The sequence below is a fragment of the Bactrocera neohumeralis genome, chromosome 5 (assembly GCF_024586455.1).
Source record: "Bactrocera neohumeralis isolate Rockhampton chromosome 5, APGP_CSIRO_Bneo_wtdbg2-racon-allhic-juicebox.fasta_v2, whole genome shotgun sequence".
In the NCBI taxonomy this organism is placed as follows: Eukaryota; Metazoa; Arthropoda; class Insecta; order Diptera; family Tephritidae; genus Bactrocera; species Bactrocera neohumeralis.
The window spans coordinates 37,961,502-37,986,181 of record NC_065922.1 but is presented as its reverse complement, the minus strand read 5'-3'; the positions used below and the strand labels follow the sequence as shown (position 1 = coordinate 37,986,181).

Below are 24,680 nucleotides of genomic sequence, written 5' to 3'. Positions count from 1 at the left end.
CCGTGTCAATTTAAAAATTTTGGATAATATTCTTTAATATAAGTAGATTTAATATATTTTTAAGTTTATATTATATAAACACATAAAACACTTCCAGAAAGAGTGTTTCAATGCCATGAAAGTCGCCTGATACTTGTACGTCAGGTGAAAACTTGAACAGAAACATGGGTTTTTCGATGTTTTTATCGTCTAAATATTGGTTATATTTCACATTCACGGTGTTATGATGACTATCTAAGCTAACCCTTCTAATAATCGTCTTCATCGACTTTTCACACTTTACTTACGTTTTGAAAATAAGATAGCGATCCGAGTTTAAAATTATAAGGTAAATATAAAAAGTTTTTGTTTATAAAATAATAACTAAAAATATAGTCTACTTACCTCGTGACACATTAGGCGTGATTTCCTAAATATTTTCTAAACATTTCTTTGCATTATTTGCATTCGTTACGCTTTTAGTTCTAGTAGCAATGCTCTACTAAGCAATCGCAAATGAGTGGGTGGGTTAGTGTACAGTGCTGTACTCCCTTACGCTTCATCACAATTTAACTCTAAACTTCTGCACACTAAGTGATGCCTTTCTTTTCATATATATACTATATTTTTGGTACATATATTAGTATATATATATGTATATATGTATGTTGTAGTTGTATAGGTATGAATAGTAGATAGTTAAGCTTTATTTTATTTTTGCTGATGATTCTTTCACATCCTTTTGCTCTCCATAGATAATTATAGGCATGTATAGTGGTGAGTACTAAATGAGCACTAAACTGGAGCGTTGACTAAGCCTAAGCTCTATGCTCTTCGCGTTTGTGGAGGGGAGGAAATACTCGTACTAGTTTCATTATGTCTAAGCTAAATGCCGCTAAAGCGTTTCTGGTTAGACGTATGACATGCGTGCGGGCGGAAATATAGAGGCGTCCTTGTAGGAAAGCGCGAGCGCGCGAGTTTTCTAACATTTCATTTCTTCTCTTGTCGTTATTGTTTTCTTTTGCTTTCACTTGGCAGCCAGGAATGTTGGACGTTATTCTATGCAATTTCAGTTATTTTAGTATACAATTTCGCCTTGTACATGCGCAATATTGGAAGTCTTTTGAAGCTCGCTTTATTCTTTTTTCGTTTTTTTGCTTTCATGCTTTCTTTTAGTGTAGATTCAAATAGGTTTTCCGCTTAAGGTAGCCACTGCGTATGGGTGACGATAGTCCGGTTTCGTTGCTATTGTTGTTGTAATTTGTTATTATTGTTATTATAGTTGGTAAAAACACAGTGTTGCATTGATTTTGATGATTTATGCAGGCGATGGGGTAGTTACAAATTGGTTATGCATATGCAGAGTGATGAATAGGAAGATAGCACAAAAGATAAATTTAAAAAAAAAACAAGAATCCATTGAATATAAAAGCTTAAATGGCATTTAGTGGTGGATTATAGAGCTATAGATAAAATATATATAAATCTAGATTTTGCCAATTAAACTTAAGGTAGTAAAGTTTCGGTTTGGAAAAAAATATTTTTTCTTGCACAACAACAATTTTGCTAATTTAAAACTGATAATTTGTGAATGATTTTTTATATTAACATTTTGTTTAATTTTTGAAATTAGTCTGCCAACTTGTAATTGATTTTTATTATAATAATGTAAGTGTTTAAGTTTTTAATTTTCATTATTGCAAATGTAATTTTATATTTTAGTTAATAGTTTAGACTATGCAGTGTTTTTTAAATTTAGTTTTATTTTAAATTATATTGGCATTTATATTCTATTTATAATTTTATTAATTTTTATGATTTTTTTTTATATTTTTGTGTTAAATTTTTGACTTTTTAAAAAATTATCCATTTTTAGTTTTTTAAATAATTTAATTTTTTTTTAATTTTTTTATGTATTTGTTAAATACATGCAAGCTGTTCATCTTTCTAAGTAATTATTAAACTTGGAATTTTTTAAATTTAAAATTTTTTACTTTTGTTTTATGTACATACATATGTATGTACTAAATTGAACTCAAATTTTTTCTTGTTTGCTTTTCGTTAATTAATTTAATTTTTAAAATTATTTCTTTAATATTTTTATTATTTTATTCCTTGAGTTCCTGCTTTCAAATTAAAAACTTTAATTTTTTTAATTAACTATTAATTTTTTTTTTAATTTTTGATGATTAGTTCATTTTTTCATGTATAATCTTTTTAATGTTGGTATATTTCTTCAATATATGCTTTAGAACTATATTTTAAATAATTATTAATTTTTGTTTAATTTCTGTTAATCAGTTTAATTTTTAAAATTAATATTTTTAATTTTTTTTATTAATTATAATTTTCTTTCAAACTAAAACTTTTAATTTTTTTAATTAATTATAATTTTTTTCTTTCTAATTTTTGTTAATTATTAACCTCTAAATTCTTTAAATAATTATTAAATAATTTAAATTAGTTTAATTTTCTTTTATTTGAATTTAAATTCAATTATTATAATATTGTTTTATTTCTTAAATTCGTGATTTCAAATAAACACTATAGTGTTTTTTTAATAATTATTATTTTTTAATTTATAATAAATAGTTTAATTTTTTTTTATTTCTTGAGTTCGTGCTTTCAAACTAAAACTTTTAATTTTTTGAATTAATTATAATTTTTTTCTTTTTAATTTTTGTTAATTAGTTTTTTTTTGTGTTCTAGTTTTTGAATATATGCTATTGAACCAAAACCTCTAAATTCTTTAAATAATTATTAAATAGTTTAAATTAGTTTAATTTTCTTTTATTTGATTTTAAATTCAATTATTATAATATTGTTTTATTTCTTAAATTCGTGATTTCAAATAAACACTATAGTGTTTTTTTAATAATTATTATTTTTTAATTTATAATAATTAGTTTAATTTTTTTTTTATGCATAATTTTTTTTAAATTTATTTTATATATTTCTTGAATACATGCTTTCAAATTAAAACCTCTAAATTTTTTTAAAATATTTTTAATTAGCTTAATTTTCTTTATATGATTTTAAATTTAATTGTTAAAAGTTTGTTTTATTTCTTGAGTTCGTGCTTTCAAACTAAAACTTTTATTTTTTTAATTAATTATAATTTTTTTCTTTTTAATTTTTGTTAATTAGTTTTTTTTGTGTTCTAGTTTTTGAATATATGCTATTGAACCAAAACCTCTAAATTCTTTAAATAATTATTAAATAGTTTAAATTAGTTTAATTTTCTTTTATTTGATTTTAAATTCAATTATTATAATATTGTTTTATTTCTTAAATTCGAAATTTCAAATAAACACTATAGTGTTTTTTTAATAATTATTATTTTTTAATTTATAATAATTAGTTTAATTTTTTTTTTCTTGAGTTCGTGCTTTCAAACTAAAACTTTTAATTTTTTGAATTAATTATAATTTTTTTCTTTTTAATTTTTGTTAATTAGTTTTTTTTTGTGTTCTAGTTTTTGAATATATGCTATTGAACCAAAACCTCTAAATTCTTTAAATAATTATTAAATAGTTTAAATTAGTTTAATTTTCTTTTATTTGATTTTAAATTTAATTGTTAAAAGTTTGTTTTATTTCTTGAATTCGTGCTTTAAATCTAAAAACTTTAATTTCTTAAATTAATTTTTGTTAATTAGCTTAATTATTTTATGTGTACTTTTTTATTTTAATTTGTTTTATGTATTTCTTGAATACATGCCTTCAAACTAAAAGCTCTAAATTAAAAAAAAATATATTTAAATTTAATTAGTGTAATTTTCTTTTATATGATTTATTAATTCAATTATTATATTATTTTTATTTTTTGAATACATGCTTTCATACTATTTTTTTTTTTAATTATTAATTTTTCTATAATTTTTGTTAATTAGTTTGATAATTTTTTAATTTTGTTTAATTTTTCTTTTAATGCCTGCTATCGAACTAAAAACTTTTTTCAAGCACAAAAAAGCCAACATTTACCATTTTATTGTGTTTTGATTAATTTGCTGTTGCTTTGTTTGGTTTTTTGTTAATTTGTTTTGTTAGTACTTTGGAAATTCCATTTCGCAAACTATTGTTTGTTGGTGAATGCGTGATTGAAGTGTGTCATACGCAGTTTACATTAAAGCATCCGCTTGCTCATGCAGCCTAAATACACAAGAAACAGCACACGAATAGTTTGGGGTTAGGATGGATATGGTGTGGTTTAAGAGGTGATTGTGGGTGGAAGCAAATAAAAGCAAAGTGAGAAATTTTGAATTTTCAAAAAAAAAAAGTTTCATTGTAAACAATTTTAAATCAAGTGAATTTCAGAATTGTTTTGGTGATAATTATGTTGGCGGTGGTTATTTGTATTCGGTTTTTATTATCAATTTTGTTTGTTTATGGATTTTTGGTGGTGAAAGCGTTTGCAGTGTCCATTTCAAACACATTTTGTATCAGGCAAACGAAAGTCAATGATCAGAAATGAAATCCAAAGAGAAACAATATAAAAAAGAAACATTTCATAAATTCAAATTCGATAATAGTTTTCATTTGCATGGGTTAATCATTAGTAAATACATCATAAATATATATACATACATGTAATTAATTACTACATATATAACAGTAAATCTAGATATGTGTTGGTATGATGTATATTATTGATACTAAAGGTTTATATTATTCCATACAATAACTGCACATTTTTATTAATAAATATTTTTAGTTATAATATTTTTCAAAATAAAGCAAATAAATTCATCAAACTCGCTGGGTTAGTAATTTGCAATATGTGTGTGTATATACAATACAGTTACATCGATATTATCAGCACAGCGCGCAAATTCAGACATCAATGCACATATGTATATATGTATGTATGCAGGTTAGTAGCTTAAACGCTTATGTTTTAGTTTCATTCGTCTGCGATTTGCTCATAAGGGATGCTGTTCAACCGAATGTAAACATTAAAAATAAAAAGAGAAATTAAATTAATTTGTGTTAATTTGCAGTTTTGCTTTGTCAAAATGCAACCAAACTAAATAAATTAAAAATTTAGGCATTAATTAAGTTTGTTTTCATTAATAAAACACAAAAGAAATGAAAAAGTTCAAACGAAAACAAAACGCAATTCAACCAACAGACAAATTATACATTTTGCATACTTACTCGCAGGCAAATTTACTAATACACATATACATACATCCACATATTTCAATGCATACACCTGTGCGCGTATTAACGGTACAACTAGCGATGTGATTTGTGTGTAGAATTCGGCATGGTCACAAGAAAATTTAAGCTCTAATTCGTTCAATAAAAGTTAAGTTGGCGCCACGGTGCGTATGAGCAACATTTAAATTGACTGCTGACTGTGGATACCAGTATTTCAATTTCAACACAAAGAAAATTGAAAACCAAATTTTTTAATAAAACAATTTTCAAAGAAATATCTGCCAGCCATATAACATTTTGCGCGACTAAAATAAGGAAATTCGGAATCGTCGATGTGTTTTGGGGGCTCTACATTATCAGAAATACAAGCACTTGAGTGGCACAAAGCGCTCTGTGAATACCGTTAAGTCATCGAAAACGTGCCTCATGTGAGCCGTTTTGTGCTTGTGGTATTGGCGTCAGAGAAAGAGCAGAGAATCTCAACATCTCTTATGGATCGATTCAACACATTTCTGTTAATGTTTTTGGTATGAAGATTGTCAATCCTCATACCAAATGACCCGAATCTTACGCAAAAAATTACGTGAAGTAAAGATTAGGTTAGGTTAGGTTAATGTGGTAGGCCAATAAGCCACGCATAGACCAGTTTATTGCTTTCCGAGTCCAAGAGGGGTAGGCATTGTTTAGAATGCCTGCGTTTGTCGCGAATTTTGGCAGACTCTGCGGCCTCACTGTCGATATCTCCTCCAGTATATCATACTGTGGGGACCGCAGATGCTTACAGCGTAGTCTTGCCAATACGGTACAAGTGCACAAGATATGCTCTATTGTTTCTCTGGTGTCTTCTCGATCTGGACGTGAAGTAAAGATCGCAAATGAAATACTTGACAACAAAGCTGAGGACTCTACATTGATCAAACTCATCATTATTGTTGACGAGACAAAGGTTTAGAATATCGGACAATCTAGCGAATGGCGCTCCAAAAATGAACCGAGTTCGAAAAACCCACCCGTATATGGCATGCTTTTAGTCGTGCAGTAGCCTATTTGGAAGTCGATAACAAGGATTAAAATACATGAAATTAAATTTTTTTATCAGTCCGTGGTAGAATATGTTGTTAATGACTTCAAGACTATTATCGACGCCGATGTATCTCAGTGGATGGTAAATCTACTGCTGCCTTAAGGCTGCATCCTCGGCTTAAAAAAAAAAACACTACAATAGTCTGAGGTTGATAGAAGTCCTGACAGTAAATCCCTCCACCAGCTTTCCCTCCAAGCTTTGGACCATCGACAAAAAAGCCACTCTCCTCCAACGGCTTTTTCCCAACCGCAACTCCCTCGCCTATATATGGGCAGAGAAGGTGCCGCCAGAGTTCGGTTTGGCAACCAAATCATCCCAGTGAGCCGGTAAGAACTCAAGGTGTGTGAGGATTTCAGAGTGTTCAGATACGTTTCCTATTAGGCACCTAGATTCTCTGAGCCAGATAGCAACTTTCGCAGCCATATACCTTCCCACAATATCTAAGGGTACTATGCGCAATATGGCGTTAAGTGCTATTGTTGGGGTGGACCTTAATGCACCACACATGCTGATGAGCGCCGCCCGTTGAACGCTCTCAAGTTTCTTTGCAAGTGTTGTCTTTTCTAGAATTTTCCACCAGATAAAGACTCCATAGAACATAATGGGTTTGACTATGGTGACGCAGAGCCAGAGGATCACTTTCAGTGAGAGACCCCACCTTTTACCAATGGCTGCTCTAGAGCAGCATAAGGCAATCGATTCCGATGCATGAAAACTTCCTATTTAGGATGAACCCGAGATATTTCACTGTATCCGCCAGTTGCTGACGGGTGTCTCCCATTTGAGGCATTGCTGATTTAAGTTGAAAAAATTATGGTTGTAATTATTGCAAGGGTAGAAAACATTCTCAAAATAATTTTGTGTAACTATTTAAAGTTGACAGATTCCAGCGAAAGAAAACGTTAGACAACATAGCGTCGAGTAACCTTAGTATTGGAAAAGCTTCAAATACCTTAAATATACAGTCTCTGGATCTGCAATAAAATATACAGAAATTATATTTCAATAACCGGAACTTCAACTTTTAAAAATCAAAAGCAAGTTCGTTGTGACCACGCGAATGCCCACCATTAATGAAAGCTGAACTGATTCACAATAATTAATCTACCGATATCTTTATGAATATACGTACATATATACAACTATTTTGTGTCACAATACGAATATTCACTATGACAATACGACACATAACACAAACTGATATACATTCACATAAACATACCTTCTACGCCGTGGATTTGAGGCCTGTCCGGGCAAATTGAAGCAACCGCGTGGAATTACCATGCGTGCATTACCTTTGGCGGGACGCGAGCCGCCCACCACTTGTAGACCGGCTAAATGAGCGGCGTAACCATCGCTCAAGACCGTGGCATTCGATTGCAATTTTTTGCTAACCTGCAAATACCCAACAAATAAAATTATGTTCCACACAAAATGCTCGTAATTTACACATACTTTGCCCACAATGAAAATCTGCTCGGAACGCAAGCCCACATTCGCATACACTGTTATGTCTTTGCTGCTACCGTACGCAGCCACAATTGAGATTCCGTGATTTTGCACTAAATTATTCAAGTAAGTTGTCTTGTGACCCAGCGGATCGGTGAGTAAACCGTCGGCGAAGGAGATCAGACCATGCGGGAAATTATGCTGGCTCAACCAGGATACTACACGTTGTTGTTGCATGTCTGGGCGGCCCGTAATGTAGATCAACAAATAGCCCAACTCTTGCCAATGACGACAGACATCAACCGCGCCAGCGCGTACCTTCGGATCACGCCCCGTCACCGACATGGACGCCGTAAAGGAACCATCAATACTAAAGACCACACATTCGGTCATTGGTGGCACTATGGCGACATAACAGTCCACCGATGTATGATCGCCACGTACGATCATTTTCACCGGATATATGCCATAGCCTAGCGATACTTGTTCGGGTATGGTATATGAGATGCGACCATTCTTATCGGTCAACTCGGTGGCAAGGAATGTCCATTCGCCGGCTGGTGGATCTTTCATTAAATGAATATCGACTTTTTCGCCATGCAGTGTGATCATATCCAGCGGTCCATACATGAAACGTGCATTGAGACGTTGTTCGCGTCCCTCCAATACAATAACATCGTTAGCACGATGATTGGCCGCTACATTTTTCAGCTTGACCGAAGTGCGTTTCTTCATCCATTTCTCTCGTGGCTGACTGGGATGGAAGGTGACTGTGTCTTTGTCGTCTGCAGAGCCGACAAATGGAATGCCATCAAATTTACCAATCTGGAAAGGATAATAGTGGATTATGATATGACGGATATCGTCGTCATAGAGAGACTAGATCGGTATCATTGACTTAGACTAGGTCAACGATCATTACAACATTTCTTGCTCAACAAAAGGTAGAGGTGCTCGGAGTTAGATGAAGCAATTTATCTTTCGCTCAACGATGATTTCTTGTAAAATTGTGAGAAAAAAATTCAAACTCACCTGACGTAAAACGAACGCAATTACATCTGCGCTCTCCCAATAACTCGCGTGAAATAGATGTGGCAAGGCATGAGCGGGGAAATTACTCAAACCTTCTGGGCAATACAAGGCGTAGTCTAAACGTTTTGTTCCCCACCATTTCATTTGAACTGCAAATAAAGTTGATAATTATGGCTAAATGCGAAACAATTATGACACATTTTTGATGTGAAGATACCAAATAAGCCTTTCAGTAGAGCAATAAATAAGGAATTATACTAATATTACAAAAACAAGTTTTTAAAGATGTTTACGAGGTTTCTTTACTGGTTTACGCAAGCAACTTACGTGAGTGGATTGTACTTAGCGATACATTTTCAATGAGACCAGAAATAGTACTTTGCATTGAGGCATCCGACAGACGTCTATTGCCCAAAATATTATTGGCTTCACTGAAATGTTGTGGATGGGATTGGATGACCTCCACTGATTGTAAGAAAAGTTCGAAAAGTTAAACTTGAAATGACTTATAATTTATTTGAAACTCACATAAATGGTACGGCTGCCCATTTCCCAGGGGATACTTGGCATAACGCGGCACATTCACTGGCGCCAACATGGAAAACCTAGCGCTGAGCAATGGTTCCAAACGGGAAGCAATCGGATCGGTAGGATGGAATAGATTGTACACTTGATTACAGTTCGGCCGTGCCAGTGCTGTGGAAAATAGGACGCTCACAAGAGAGTTTAATTTTGTAAAACTTTACGTCACATACCTGCCTTGGCATCATGCAGCTTACGCGCGGCCAATACAATGGAGAGCGGTGAACCGAACATAAAGAAATCACCAACTTCGAAATCCAATTTGTTGCCACGCGAATCGCTCGAAGAGGAGCGACGACGTCGCGGTGAAGGTGCAACCAGCAGCCGCTTGGCATCCAAATCGGAATCGTTGAAACGTTCATCGTCATCGGTACGCGATGAGCGGCTACCACCACCATCCGAACCATTGCTGCGGCAAAGCGCCTCATACGCCAACAGCGAACCCATCGAATCACCCAGCATTACCACTTGACCGGCGAAACCGTGACCCTCCTCAGACTTGATGAATTCATGATAGACTATATTGGCTGCAGTCACTGTCTTATTAACGGTATCTTGGAATTCTGGCGAGGCCACAGAAAGCAATGGTATGGCGCCAATCGGTACATCAGCTATATTTGGTATATCAACAGCCGACGGTGAGGCATCGAACGAGTATGGACTAAGACTAGAAAGTATGCCCAAGGCATCGGTGCAGATGGAAGGGCATGGTACCATTTTGATGGTAACATGACTCAGCAGACTAGGATAGTGTTGACGCATAACGCCCTCGAAAGCGCCACGAAATGTGGTAATGTCTGACTTCTTGCCGGTCAGCTCGCTGGTGGCGTCTAAAACCATTAAGGACAACAACAAATTAATTTAAAAGTGTGATCATTTGCAAAAATAAATTTACTCACCCAAAACGCTGCCCGCGTGCACTACAAGTATTAGTATGGTGGTGGAACAGGAAGGTGTGCCTGGCGAACCTGGCGGCGATGCGTCATGACTACGATCTATGCTAGCCGAGGAGCGCAGCTGTCGCTTATTGCCACGCTCCGAGGCGACGCGCATTAGGAAGTCTTGATTGAAAATACTGTCTTCTTGACTGTCTTTATATACAATGCCACTACTTGGCGGCGGGCTGTCGTCACCCTCACCGAGTAATTCAAGTGAGCTCCACTTGGCGAGCGAGTTGGTCTCGTTGGTATCTGAAAAAAGGAAAACGGAAGCAGCACTTAGATTGGGAACGAGTTTGTGGAGCTTTTAGTAATACATACCAACACAATCAAAGAACTCTTCATCAGAATTGGACTTGGTGTCCACTTCCAGTCGTTCCATACGCCAATTTGCAACCTGTAAGTGGTGTTTATTGATGAATAATATACATTTACAGTTTTTATCAAAATGACTTAGTTTTATTTGGAACTAGCAATTTCAAAGTAAACTTTTAGTGAACACCCTAATCAAATAAATTGTCATACGAAACTTACGTTTTTGTGTAGAACATTCTTAGCATGCGGCTTTAAGAAGATTTGATTTTTGTAAAATATTAAATAAAACAATTTAAATAAATAACTGTAAAGTAAATAGTAAGAAAAAATTTTAAAATTAAAGCAAGCGCGATTTGGTGTTTGAAGATCTTGAAAATGGCTTGGTCGGCGCAATAAAATCGAGTGTTCTAGATATTTGAGTTATTCCATTATCATTGTCTCTGTATTCATAGAATCGGTCCAGTTAGCTTAATATATCAAAGCGTTCTAGGAGTTGGGAGAGCCAAAAACTTTGTTCATTACTAAAGAAGAGAGAAAGCGAAGACTTTCCTGGAGAATTATGTCTTGCTTGATTTACTGTAACTATTATTTTGAACTTATTGTACTATATATACGAGTATTGATCGCTGTGTATCAAACTAACAGATATCTCATTTAAGCTACTGTTATTATTGTAACGGTTACCTTATCCTCGTCAGGATGGGAAGGATTAGAAAAGTTGTCATTGAGGTCATCCAACGGTAGGCCCAGAAAACTTGCTGTTTCGACGGATCATAGAGAGAAGAGTGTCAGATGTGTAGGGTTAGCAGGGCATACAAGGAGATGGTTAGAGTCATGCGGGGACTCATTGTACGTTGGACATATGTTCGATATGATTCTGGATAAGTAGGAGCTTAACCTGCTACAATATTCAGAACGAAGCTGAGCAAGTGTGACTCCCGATTCTCGTGGCAACTCGAGGATTTCGTCTGCAATGGGTGGTGGTTTAACTCCAAGTGCGCCGTTCACTGAGAGAGAGTTGTTGAAGCCGTTAATGGCTCCACTGTGAATGAAATGAAAGTTTGGTCTGTGTATTTTTCATGTCGTCAACGCAGTTGAGGAAGGACCTTTTGATGTTCCTATGAGGCTGTTCCGCTAAAAGCAGGTGACTGCAGGGAGTTAAAAGATACTGGCTACCTAGTGCATCGTGTTTATGGCAACGGACAATGGAGAGTATCCAAATCCATTGAATTTCTATGCTAGTTGTACTATAGGAGGTCTTTAGAGGGTGAACAGTGAACAGACATTCTCATAAGCCCTTAGAAAAAACGATTAACTATTTAACTAAAAATATGAACTTTCTGGGCTCGACTGTACCAACTGCGAAGTTTTATGGGGCTATAGTATAGATTTTGGAGACTATTTATTAACACGACTAAATATTTCGTTAATCTACAAAAAGAAAAAAATATCTATCTTGCAACCTCGAAGAATTTTTAATTTTTGGAAAATTTTCCGCAACTTTCAAGATTTTCAAATCACCATGCGCACAGTTAAAAGCACGATATAAAAACTTGATCACATAAAGCACATTTAGACATTTAGACATACACATTGCAAATATTGAAGAGCACAGAAAACACAGGAAGAAACGGAAATTTCCTGAAAGAAAGACAACACACCTGCAAATCAAAGCTATGTGCAGAACCAACCGGTGAGTGTAGCGCGCCCTTCGAACCGAATTTCGATTTTGTCATTTGTATACTCTGCGAGCGTGAGCGCGCGCTGACTTCCTGAGCCGCCTCCTCTTCATCCTCATCCGAGGTCCCTTCAGCGCTTGGCGGCTCTTGGGTAACAATCGGTGGTGGCGCGCCACTAGACTTTCGACGCTCACTGCCCGTACTGCCAGTAATCGGTCGGCCATGCAAGTCCGCCACGCTGTCAGCTAAAAGTAAACGAGACAAAGTTTAGTACTCTTACTTATAATAAAAACTTATTTAACTTCTTCACGCGCTTACCATCTTCCACATCACTTTCGCTATCTTCGCCACCACCCATTTTCTTCGCCAGCGCCAATTGTGTTTGGCGCTCGATCTCACGTATATCCTCAATTGTCAGGCCGTACCATTCATCTTGCCAGGCCCACGCTTGGCGATGTGCACGCAGCATTGTTTTTCGCAATGCCACATCGTGTATGAATTTCTCTAACTTGGTTTGCATACCCCAATAACGAAATTCCACGCGGCAAATTTTGTAGGCGCACATAAGCGACATATTGCGTGCGGTGGGTTGCTTTTTGCCCTTAACTTCGCGCCAATACTCCTCTAGCCATTCCTCGCTCAACGGACCACGTCCTGTCTTATCAGATACAAAGAGCTTAGGATCCTCCTCCTTTACATAATCACCGCCATATAGTTGATCCTTCACTATATCGATGACGTCTGTGGAGGTAGAAAGAAGAATATATATAGTACATATGTAGAGATCTGAAAGCTAGTTAAATTGTTTGTGGTCAGTTGTGTCACTACTGTGGTAGAGGTTATATGGTAGAACTATCTCGAAGCAAGCTTTGCATATTGAAATATAACTATTGATGATTATTAATAACATCTTTTGGAAGTAATCGAGCTTTTACCAAAAAGGTTTGGGAGGTACAGAATATGGTTAGTGTTATTAGTAGCTGAACTCAATGATATCATGAGAAAAAGGTCTATTATTTTGCTGATTGGTTGCTGAGCTCCAAAGATCCATCCATTGCTTTGATTTTGATCTTATTATATCCAATTCTCTTAGAATATATCCGAATAAAAAAAATTGCCTTTTTACATTTTTTCTAACCATTTTTCTTAATTCGATATAAAGTATTACAAGGTATTCGGTATTATCCAGATGTATTTTGTCTAAATTAGAGGACTTTCGAGACATATGAAGCAATAAAACATAATCATAATACGTTTCATTCAGAATTAAAGTCGATGTTTTATTGATGAGAATAATGTTCCGAACATTTCTCTTGGTATTGAATAACTTGAGTCAAAGAATTTACGAAAAGGCTCTATAAATACCATAAAATATAATTTTTTAAGATTCGGTATCTTTGTTCTGCCACCAGGTTTGAATCTCTCCCTAGTTGACCTTGAATACAAACATTATCAATTCCAAGTACTTCGGCGGTGCTCAGGAATCTTAAACTGCACTTAAGTTATTTGATTTATTTCTTCAACTGACAGGTGTTCATCATAATTCTAAGTCATTCCGAATATTAGAGTTCATTGGGTTGGAATCTATATATAATGAAAAATATCTTTAGACCGTCTAAAGGTATCAAATTTTCCGATATATAGGACCATTATAGACTTCTCCAAATTTTCAAAACTATTCTTACTAAAAGATCATTTACATTTATTAAGAAATAATCTATTCTTTTATTAAGCGCTACTACTACAAAGCTGCTTTCGTCTTACGTAAATTGCCTTCAACTAAACTAAATTCAAATCATCGAAAATCGCTTTATTGTTTTTCAAAATATTCTCCATTAAGATCTATACATTCATCATTACCATAAGGTATCTCCAAAACATGCGTTCTGAACGCATCAAACACCTCTTGGTGTCGAAACACGTTGATCTCTTAGTGTCTTGTTTTAAAAACGTAAAAGACATTCGGTGCCAAGTCTGAACTATATGGATAATGACTCGCAAATCGATATTTTGAGTGCTCAAAAATGCAGTGGATTCAATCGATGTTGGAGAGCTCCCAATGAGGTGAAGAGTGTTCCGTCTTTGGCTGCTGGTTTTCCTAATTTCTTGACAGTGCTGTTGATTGAGTAATTCACGTTTCATCATCTCCTATGATTTCAAAGACGTATTTCGAAGCACTACTATCGTATTCTTTTAAGCGATCGACAAATTTTGTGGGGTTCGAAGTGAACAACTGTTTTTATGTCCCACTTATGCCCATAGTTGCTTCTATCTTACGATAGGTCACATGATCTCGCTATGTTAGTTTGGGCACAGTATCAATAGTTTCTGGAAAAACAACTGATTTCGGATGACCTTCACGAAATCCATCTCGAAGTGATCTACGATAACGATTGGATTCACAAGTTTTTTTTTTTTTGTTTTGTGTGTGATGAGGTGGAAAATGTCTTCCGCATCACCAGTGCTGCGTCACAGCAACGGTATGTGCCACACACTAAAAACCCGATGACCCGACGCCCACCCCGGGGACCACATTTTCATTATTTCAGGGTGGCGTTGAGACATTTACATCTGTGCACCAGCGTCCAGGTCCCAATTTTTGCTGCGCAGCAAGATTGTTGCGAAATTCTGGATAATCCTCCAGTTTGCTTCACTTTCCAGCATGATGCTGATTAAATTATCCGCGTTTATTAGGCCAATCAGGCCTTCTATGGCGGTGCTTTCTCGTTGCCATCGCATCACAGCTCTGAGGTAGTCGGGTATTTTAAAGCTTTTTCCGAGAGCTTCGAATCATATCCACTTATTTAGCGCTGTTGACGTTTCGGACATCTAAACTCGCCAGCAACACTATTATTTTGTATTTATGCCATCTTCGCTATGCTTCTCCACTTTCAATGTCGCATTTTATAGCTCCTAGGGTTGATTTGCCGGGTCTAAAACCGCGCTGTCTAGGGGTAAGCTTCCTTAATAGCCCTTTCGTGTATAGGTAGCCGTTCATAGAGCTTTCCCGATGTGTCAAGCATGCATCGTGGACGGTATGCTGATGGCTAGTTGGGATCTCCTTTTCCCCTACTGATTACCGTTGCTTTTTCCAGGGCTCAGGGAATTTTCCTTCGCTCTGCATCGCTTATTTTCAGGATTTCTGCTGGGATCCTGTTCAGTCCATATGATTTGTGTGTCATGAGCTTGAGTTTAGGAAGAGCTGCAACTAGGGCTACTTGCAGCTCTTCCAGGGTAAACTGAGGAATTTACGGAGATCTTAGAGTGTGTTCTGGATCACTAGCCCATTTTCCGTGTGTGGTGAAGAGTGTGTTTACGATGTGGTTCACTTTGGCAGCGGTTAAGTCAGGTGCTTTGCTCGAGCGCCGTGTTTCCTTAGGGGTTTTTGCTAATATCCTCGCGTAATTCCTCCCATTTTTTCTTTTTGCTATCATCGATGGTGTAATTCAAATCCTTTTTTCTGCTTTGTATTGCTCGTCTTCTCGGGATACGATAGTATCAATAGAACCTGCCTTTGATGAAGCTTCATCGCCAAACATTTAATTAAGTTCACCGATGCACGTTTGCAGAAAATTAATTTCATATTTTGACTGAGATGAATATTTCAAGTTACTGTAAACAACACAAGTAGCGCTCATATGTCAAAACGTTATGAGTATATATAACATCAAACATGTCAAACTTTACGATAAGGTTCTGAGGTGCTAGATTGCAACATTAGAGTTGATAAATCCCGAAATATAAAAAGCAACCTACATATGTACGTATAAATAATAAGAAGCGCCTGTCTGCACTTATCGCAGAACCCAACCATTCATCAATTTTTCAAGTTCACTAGTGTCTCCATTCGAATTAATTCACTTCTTTTGACAAAAGTTAAAAATTAAATGCTGATTTATGTTTGAAGCTGACTAACTATTCATAATCGTTTGTAGTCTTTACAACACCTCCCCTAACCCTGACCCCACAAATCTTGAACCCCATTCTTAATTAGGTGCAAATTCATATATTTCGATATTTAATTTTATCATCACTTACCCACAATACGATTTCGCAAATCACTGCCGCTCAATTTGAACACATTATCCTGATAACCGTTATCCGGAAAATAATAAGTTTCAATATCGAGCGAGAATTTCTCCACAAACGGACAGGTGTAGCGCGTGCGAGTATATGGATAGGCATTCCACGCCTCCTCCTCCACCGTCAAAGCGCTCTTCGGCAATAAACCTGTACGACGAAAGCAATCGTTCCATTATTCACCATGCATACAAGAAAAGCGCCCCAGTAAATGGGTAATTAGTGTTGGCACTCATTACATTTAATTGAATAGTTCACTTAATTGCCATTTAACTCACTTTTTATCCAACCGGGTAGATGACTGCCAACATGATAGATTTTCTTCGTATACTGTCCATTGCCGCCGGGACCGTCTTTGTAGGGTTCATTAATGATAATTTCAACACCGCTGCCCTCACCATGACTCTCCTCACGACTTTTTTTCTATAGGTACAAAGCAAAGTGTGCAATAAGAAATATGCCATGGCAGAATGTATAATTGAATGAAATAAAATGATTTATAATCGCTGCTTTAGTGTTTTGATTGGCTTCACCGCTGTTAGCGGTCGTTACAGCCGCACAACACGCGCACACCGCTCGCTCACTTACCGCTATCATATACAGCTGTGCGATGCGATATTCCTCCACCGTTAACGGCAAGGGTATGCGGTATTCTTTTATTAACATTTTGTTTTGCTGCTTCGGCTCGACGCGCCCCAAAGGGTGAACTCATATAACAGGCAATATTTTGGGACGTCCTTTTGGATGTCGGTCTAAATATAGCTTTTAATTGACTTGGTTGGGTTTTATTGCCAACGCAATGTGTTTGCAGACATTATTTGCGAGCTGTTGCGCCTAAAAGTAGAGCCATGCTTTCCCCTTTCTATTTGTTGCTTTTCAAAGGGTTGACGTAGACCTCTGTAAAAAATGGAAGAAATTTTGATTATTATTTCGTTAGGTTAGTTATTACCTTGTAAATCAGTCAGATATGTAGATAAATGTACAGATAGTTTGTGCTTATCAGCTAGAAATATAGATAAAGGGCTGACTTGGATGCAAATTAAACTTTATTCGCCTGTATTTACTTTATTAAGGAGATAAAGATAATAAATCTATGTTTTTATAACTTTCCTTCTAAAGAGTTATCAGTTTTGAGGCAGAAACTGAAATTTTGCGATCAAAGCTCAGAATTATTTTGGATATTTATGAATTACTATTGTGGTTTTTTTTTGCATTTTCTGCGATACTAATGTATGTATATATTTTTTATAAGATTAAAAAGATATTTCAAAAAAGATTATATATTGACGTGAGAGTTTTTGTTTCTTCATATCTTAAATAAAAAATTTAAGTGCATTTGGACATAAGAACGAAATTAAAAAAAGAATTCCGAGAAAGTTAGTTTTTTGTACAAAATAAAACTTGGTTATTTTACTCTTCCTCATAAATTTTGTGGTTATGTGAAAAGAGTGTGAACACAAAAGTTTAAAATTTTTTTATTATCTACAACAATGTCATTTAACATTTTTCTGAACGTCTCGTAGCTTTGCCGAAACTCGAGTGAATTCATTTTAGTCTTTCAAAATTCAACCACCCTCCACTCCTTCGATGTCCGGAACTCAGAACGCCTTTAAATTAGTTTTCCTTCATTTTTGTTATTTTATCTTAACTTTTCTATGGGTTTTGCCATTCCATGATTTGTTGGTCTTTCAGAAAATATCCACCCTAATCTAATATTTCTTATTCATAAAATAGATTTCAAAGGTATTATGAATGGATATCCGCTTATTACGAAAATTATTTTTACATCTTTGGTGAGGCCTATACAGGAGTATGCTTCTGTGATGTGGAACCCCTAGTTATCAAGTCCATTCGGAAAAGTTAAATCCCGTTCAAACAGGAGATATGTTAGTAAAAAGACTTTATTACTTTTTGCCTTAAATCATTTACAGTGAGATTACAGGTTAAGTCCACCCCCATATACTATTCTTTGCAACTTATAAATCTACATACTCTTGCTAGTCGGTGGGAAAATGCTTGGTGTAATATTACGTAGGTTGCTATATATATTTCTGGCTTAATAATGTAAATAGGCATATTTATCAACGAAAATGTTTTTTTTTTTTTTTTTTATTTTTTTTTTTTTTTTTGTCGATTGCTGTTTTGTTTCGGGCTCATACGCATAGATCCATGATTCGTCACCTGTGACGATCTTATAAACGTCTTTTGAAGCACCGCGATCGTATTTTTTCAGCATTTCTTTACACCAATCCACACGAGCCTTTTTTTGAGCGATTGTCAAATTGTGCGGGATCCAACGAGAACAAACCTTTTTTACGGCCAGGTATTCCTGCAATATCGAATGTATGCTGGTGGGAGAAATGCATAGGCATGCCTCTATCTGAAGGTATGTTACATGACGGTCTTGCATTATCAGTTCACGTACGGCATCGATGTTTTCTGGCACAACGGCTGTTTTTGGACGACCTTCACGGAATTCGTCTTTGAGCCAGCGTCGGCCACGTTTGAATTCGTTGTACCAGTTTATCACAGTGCTATAGGATGGTGCTTTATAGCCATACAAAGATTTTAGTTCATCGATGCACTCTTGTCGTGATAATCCACGTCGAAAGTTGTGAAAAATGATCGCACGAAAATGTTCACGAGTTAATTCCATTTTTTGGCCGAGATGAATTTTTTAATTCCCTATAAATAAAACAATTCACGATTAAATGATGAGACGTTCTGAGTGATGTTATGCTAAAAAATGTCAAACTTTCCAATGGAAATGTCAGATTGCACTTGGCAACACTTAGTGTTGCCCTAGGCCAAAATATATATAGCAGCCCTCGTATATTTCTAGTAAAACTTTTGATTTGGTCAGTCTAGAGTCCATCTCTGTCGATATTAATTTTAACGTTCCCGTTCGCTCAACCAGACAGTTTAGACCTTTACTTTTTAGAGCCATTCCGCCGTATATGTGACGATTTCAAATCTCATTCCAACACATTTGATCTAAAGACTCACTCTTTACCATTAAAAAGGTTTTTTATCTACTCTTAACAAGTAACATTTAAAAATACAAAGCTTACTTTAACCTAATTCTTAATTTTGACTGTTAAAATTTTTCTTTCTGTAGCTGAGCAGCTTAAGATCGCAACGCTTAAAAACTCTCTTTTTTTTATGTCTTGGCTAATTATGCTCGTTTGCGGATTGGACCCCTCGCGTCGGTTGGCGGGTAATCGTCGTTGGGTATTGATATTATTACGGAAATTAATATTCGCACTGCGATTTCAAATACAAATTTTCAAACGTTTCAATATCTTGTAAAAGATACATACGTATATATGTAGTTCTAAGATTTGTTTCAGAGTAAATAAACTTTTAAACACTATTAATTTCGAGAAAACATTTACATAATTATGTGTCAAAATTTCCATTTTCCAAGAAATTTGTTTGCTGCACAAATGCCACACATTAAATATAAACAACTTTAATGTAAGCAATCACGAAGAAAAATCATTGAAAAGCAAAATGAAATACAATTCAGTACTGATGCCAATACAAATGTCGTTTCCGGAAGTCTTTATTTCCAGAAATAAAGAAAAATAAAAATAGTGATAATAAAGGAAAGAATTAGCTCTCTAAATTTTGATTAAATCTAGTTTATTCTTTTGCTTTCAAAACTGAACTCATGATTTTTCTCTGTAAGAAATATGGAAGCTATGGGCTATGAGATCTTAAACGTGTTATCTATTTTGAAGGGACTGAGTTGTGGAGAAGACGGGCAAGTATCGAATTATAACAAGTGTACACTGGCGAACCAATCAAAGTTTATACAACAAGCCAATAGACTCAAGAAATATTTGCCATATAGACATTAACTAAGCAGGCAGTTTTCCAATAAAAAAAAGTTTACGCATCATAGACCAAAGTGAAGGTCAACGGTGCATGTTCGGAGCGCAAGGCGAAAAACAACCAATCAGTTTGACGAGCATTTACGAGCACATTTTCAGTTTGTCTATAAATTTGCATTATTTGCTGCAATGGTGTGAAGTAAATATTCGGTGAATTAAAACAGAAACGTTTCTGAGTAATGACTATTTCATATTTAGTATGATGTATATGTATGTGTGTGTGTGTGTATGTACGTAACTCAAAGTGAAATATTTGTTTGGATTCACATCACTTTTATTTGAGGAAGTACATATGTATCCATTTAATGGCAGACTACAAATTTTATAGCAATTTATGGCAAATATATACAAATTTGAGGATGCACATAAACAAGAAAAACAGAATTTTTTGATGGCTTAAAAATAAATATTATTTTTAATTATATATTATGTGTTGAAGCCATATATATTTGTGACGCAAATCAGTTTTGGCGCATAGTGAGTTCTATATTTTGTGATTTGAAAACATTTTTAAGATCCTGAAAAAATTATTTTTAGTTTAGAAGAGCTCTCTTAAGAGTTTCACAGACAACTTTTGTCTTAGAAATGTTTTATAAAGCACTCATTACCTCCATCATAAGCAAACAAATTAAAAGTAAATTCTTCATTAACCGAATGTGTACCGTAGGCCCAGTCTATATATAAATAATCAGCGTCTCGAGCTGAGTCGACTTGGCCATGTCCGTCTCTCTGCCGGTTTGCCTGTCCGTCTGTCTGTATATACGCCAACTATTGATCTAAAATTTAGCACACACATTTTCAATCCTAGTATCTGCTCATCTGTTGGAACCGCCAACATCTGACCATTATAGCATGCAGCTGTCATACAAACTGAACTACCGGAATTAACTGCTTGTATGGAATTTAATCTGACAAAATATTTTCAAAAAATTTTGCATGGAATATGACCGTAGTAAACGGTACAAACTCTGAAGAAATTGGTCAGATCAGATCACTATGGCATATATGTAGGTGCTATACGGAACGGTCGTAAACAAGTGCTTGTATAATATCTTCACGAAATTTAGCATGGTTTCTTGCTTAAAGCAATGAAACAATCTCCTCAGAAAACTTTTAAATCTAGCTATTATAGCATATAGCTATTATACAAACTGATCAAAATCAAGTTCATCTTAGGAATTTTTGTATTTGCCATTTTAGATGCTTAGAAACAACACTTACTTCTATGGGCAAAAAATGGTAAGACTTTTTAATGTAAATTGCGCGCGAAAAGCCATTTTTTTTCCTTGGTATGACTGTCAGTGACATCTGTGCCAAATGTCACATCGAAATAATCATTCGTGTTTAGTATACGCTTGTCTTTCTGAAGTATATAAGGTTCATTCGACGATTTTTACGATGAGTGAAACATTCAACAAGTATCTCCAATAAATTTTCTGTGCGGAATCGCAATTCTGAGGCCGAAATATTCAGAAATATTCTTCTGTGATAACTGTTTGTCACGAGCAAGTGTTTTTAAAATTATTCAGAAAGGGTCGAAAACGCGTTGACGACGAACAACGTCCAGAACGGCCATCAACATCAACTGATGATCAACATCAATTTTCTTCAATAAAATAAAGAAATTAGTTCTTGATAATCGACGATTAACAGTCAGAGATCTTACTGGCAGCGTTGGAATATGGGAAGGATCAGTAAAAACCATTTTGAAAGATCTATAGATCTTGAGCCTAATTAAGTGAAAGCACGATTGGTTATAAAATCGTTAAATATTTTCGAAAAGCAGCGTCGCTTTAAAATCTGTGAAACAATGCTTTCCCAACTAGCAAAATATAGTAAAACGTTTTATTACTGGCCATGAATCAAGAATCTATGCTTATTAACTGGAAACAAACGATCAATCGGCCGAATATCGTCGCAAAGATCAGCCGAAGCCACGTCAAAGCAGGTTAAAAATTTATGTTGTTTATATAATTATGTTGACAGATCTCTTCGATTATAGAAGAGTGGTGCCATCCGGATTCCTTCCGTCTGACCAAACTGTAAACAAGAAACACTATTTGTGTATTATGCGTCGTTTGCGCGAAGCTATTCGTGTAAAGAGACCGGAATTATGGGCCGACAACTCTTGGTTTTTGCACTATGATAATGCACCGTCGCATACTGCATTGATTGTTCGTGAGCTTTTCACCAAATTTTTAAGGAATATCGTGCCGCAACCACCGTATTCACCTGATTTAGCTCCGTGTGACTTCTGGCTATTCATCAAACTCAAACAATCGCTCCGGGGAAACTTTTTTGAGTAAATTGAAGCCATTAGACGTGAATCGCTACGCGCATTGAAAGCTATTCCGGAAACTGTTTCGATGATTTTAAAAAACGTTGGCACAAAGTGTATTAAGACCAAGAGGGATTAGTTTGAGAAGGCATAGATTGCGAAGAATAAATTAAGCATTTTAAAATTATGAATTAAGTGTTACTATATTTTTCTCATAGTAGTATACCGATTTTTTCCGAACCGATGGTAATTTCAAAATAAAGTAAATATTATTTTCTTAAGGGGGTATTCTAGAATTTTGAAAAAATCGATTTTTTTTGCATATTCTTAAAGACTGGACCTTTAAGAATATATTCCCCAAAGGAATTTTTAAAATTCCTATTATTTACCGACTTATAGCTATTTTAGTGACGCAGCGTATAGACTGCCCGCAGTTAGACTCAAATCTTTAATCGCGTTTTTCTCGAAACTACTATTTTCAACACTTCTGACATGATGTGGACCTTCTTTATCCTCTCTATGGTTGGAACTAGGATTATTAAAAAATTTTGATCTTTGCCAAAAAACGGGCAAAAAATTCAAACAATTAAATAATTCAAACATATAAAAAAGTCATCGAACGCGTGCTTGAACATTATTCACTTTTTGTCTAAAAAGTGATATGCATTGCTTTTTTGTTTTGAGTTTATTCCTATAACCTCACACACATTACACTAAAAGCATTTGCACAACAAAACATTATTAATAAACAAACATTTAAGTAGTAGTAATAGTGCACAAGCAAGTAAAAAGCAAAAAAAAGATATTTGTATGAAATATTACTCTCGCTTAAGAGCAGTATTGTGTTGCCAAAATTTGTTGGCAAAACTGTCAATTAATCAACGGCGAACACAGAAAAAACGGCAAAACGAGAAAGATTATTACTGTTTTTATAATTTCGCACTCAATGGAGCAAATAATACAAAATAAGCACAGATAAAAACATACACATCGTCAACTGAAATACAAAATAATGTAACATCAGTTTTTATAAGTTTGCAAAAAATTAAAAAACGATTAAAAAAACTGTTCGTATAGAAACGAAATTTGTTTTTCGGTTATAACTTGTTGTATATGATAGCAAAAGCTATAATTTTGTATCTACATATATAAAATATGATGTGGTGAATCGTAAACACTCAATTTTGAAATTTTTTATGATACGTTGTTTTGTAGTTTAGGCCTTAAATGCAAAACAACTTATCATGCAAAAAGTAGAAATTGAGTTTTTTATCGCTTACGATTCACTATATCATATCGTCCCCTCAATATAACAATAGCGTATAATTTTTTTTTGGGTTTTGAGAAAATCGTGTTTAAAGTTTTTGTCAAATTAGATGTCTATTAAAACCTCAATATCGCGGTAAATAAAAATTCTTCATAGTGGATTTTTCGATGAGTACCTTATACCGTTTCTTGTCTTTAAATTTACCAAGTTTTTTTATTCTACGATCCTTTAAGGCCATAATTATGTTATTCAAGGCGCAAGTCCTCCATATAGGCCATTTTATTTTTTAAGGAATTCGTATGATGTATCTGATACACTATTTTATTTTGTATGGTATACGCTGTTTTATTCAATAATTTTAAGGTATTTTTATTAAAATATTTGATCTCAAAAATATCATTTTGTAAGATTATAAAACAGTAATTAATTCATAGTTTTGTTAATTCAGTGGCATTTATTCATTACTTTCCAATTTGGGTTATTATAAACCAAAAATTGTGACAAATGAAGGTATACATTGCGTGAATCAAAAATAACTAGAAATTCATTCGTCTTCATTCTCTTCCTCTGCTACATCTGGCTCATCTAAACAATTTCGCTTGTTTCCACCTCGTAAGTTAAAAAAAAAATGACTGCGAGCCACGAGGAATTACACCCTTTTTGCACAAATTTTGAAGATCATGCAGCTTTCGATTACAAATTGGCAGCTTTTTATTGTATTTGCCACTAAACGAAAAGTTGAACACTTCTTTTTGAGGTATCTCTATGTCCGGCAATCCCACAGCGAAATCAAACTCATCTGTCTTTGGAGCAATTTCCACAACGACTGGTGGTTTCGTGTCACAGCCTGTTGATATTTACCTTACTTACTTCACTTACATTATATAAAAGACGATACTCACTCAGATGTTTAAAATCCATATTTTTAATGAACAAACT

General features: G+C 34.8%; 1 protein-coding gene across 16 annotated transcripts in view; it reads right to left on the bottom strand.

Moving 5' to 3' along the window:
* The window catches only part of LOC126759627 (protein retinal degeneration B), an 84,925-nt gene that overhangs the window by 31,647 nt on the left and 28,598 nt on the right, over positions 1-24,680 (bottom strand). For 11 of the 16 annotated variants that reach the window (XM_050474535.1, XM_050474537.1, XM_050474541.1 and 8 more), the window contains exons 2-16: positions 16,889-17,197; positions 16,579-16,723; positions 16,259-16,450; positions 12,539-12,961; positions 12,203-12,465; positions 10,761-10,790; positions 10,548-10,623; positions 10,188-10,478; positions 9,462-10,118; positions 9,235-9,402; positions 9,034-9,171; positions 8,707-8,855; positions 7,681-8,499; positions 7,448-7,620; positions 385-1,224 (exon numbers count right to left, since the gene is read on the bottom strand). In XM_050474535.1, the coding sequence (XP_050330492.1) occupies positions 1,152-1,224; positions 7,448-7,620; positions 7,681-8,499; positions 8,707-8,855; positions 9,034-9,171; positions 9,235-9,402; positions 9,462-10,118; positions 10,188-10,478; positions 10,548-10,623; positions 10,761-10,790; positions 12,203-12,465; positions 12,539-12,961; positions 16,259-16,450; positions 16,579-16,723; positions 16,889-16,966 (3,675 nt within the window). In that variant the 5' untranslated portion in view covers positions 16,967-17,197 and the 3' untranslated portion in view covers positions 385-1,151. Of the gene's footprint in view, positions 1-384; positions 1,225-3,962; positions 4,131-4,640; positions 4,913-7,447; positions 7,621-7,680; positions 8,500-8,706; positions 8,856-9,033; positions 9,172-9,234; positions 9,403-9,461; positions 10,119-10,187; positions 10,479-10,547; positions 10,624-10,760; positions 10,791-12,202; positions 12,466-12,538; positions 12,962-16,258; positions 16,451-16,578; positions 16,724-16,888; positions 17,198-24,680 lie in introns of those variants that run through there. The other 5 variants (XM_050474546.1, XM_050474549.1, XM_050474548.1 and 2 more) reach the window with 5 other exon arrangements.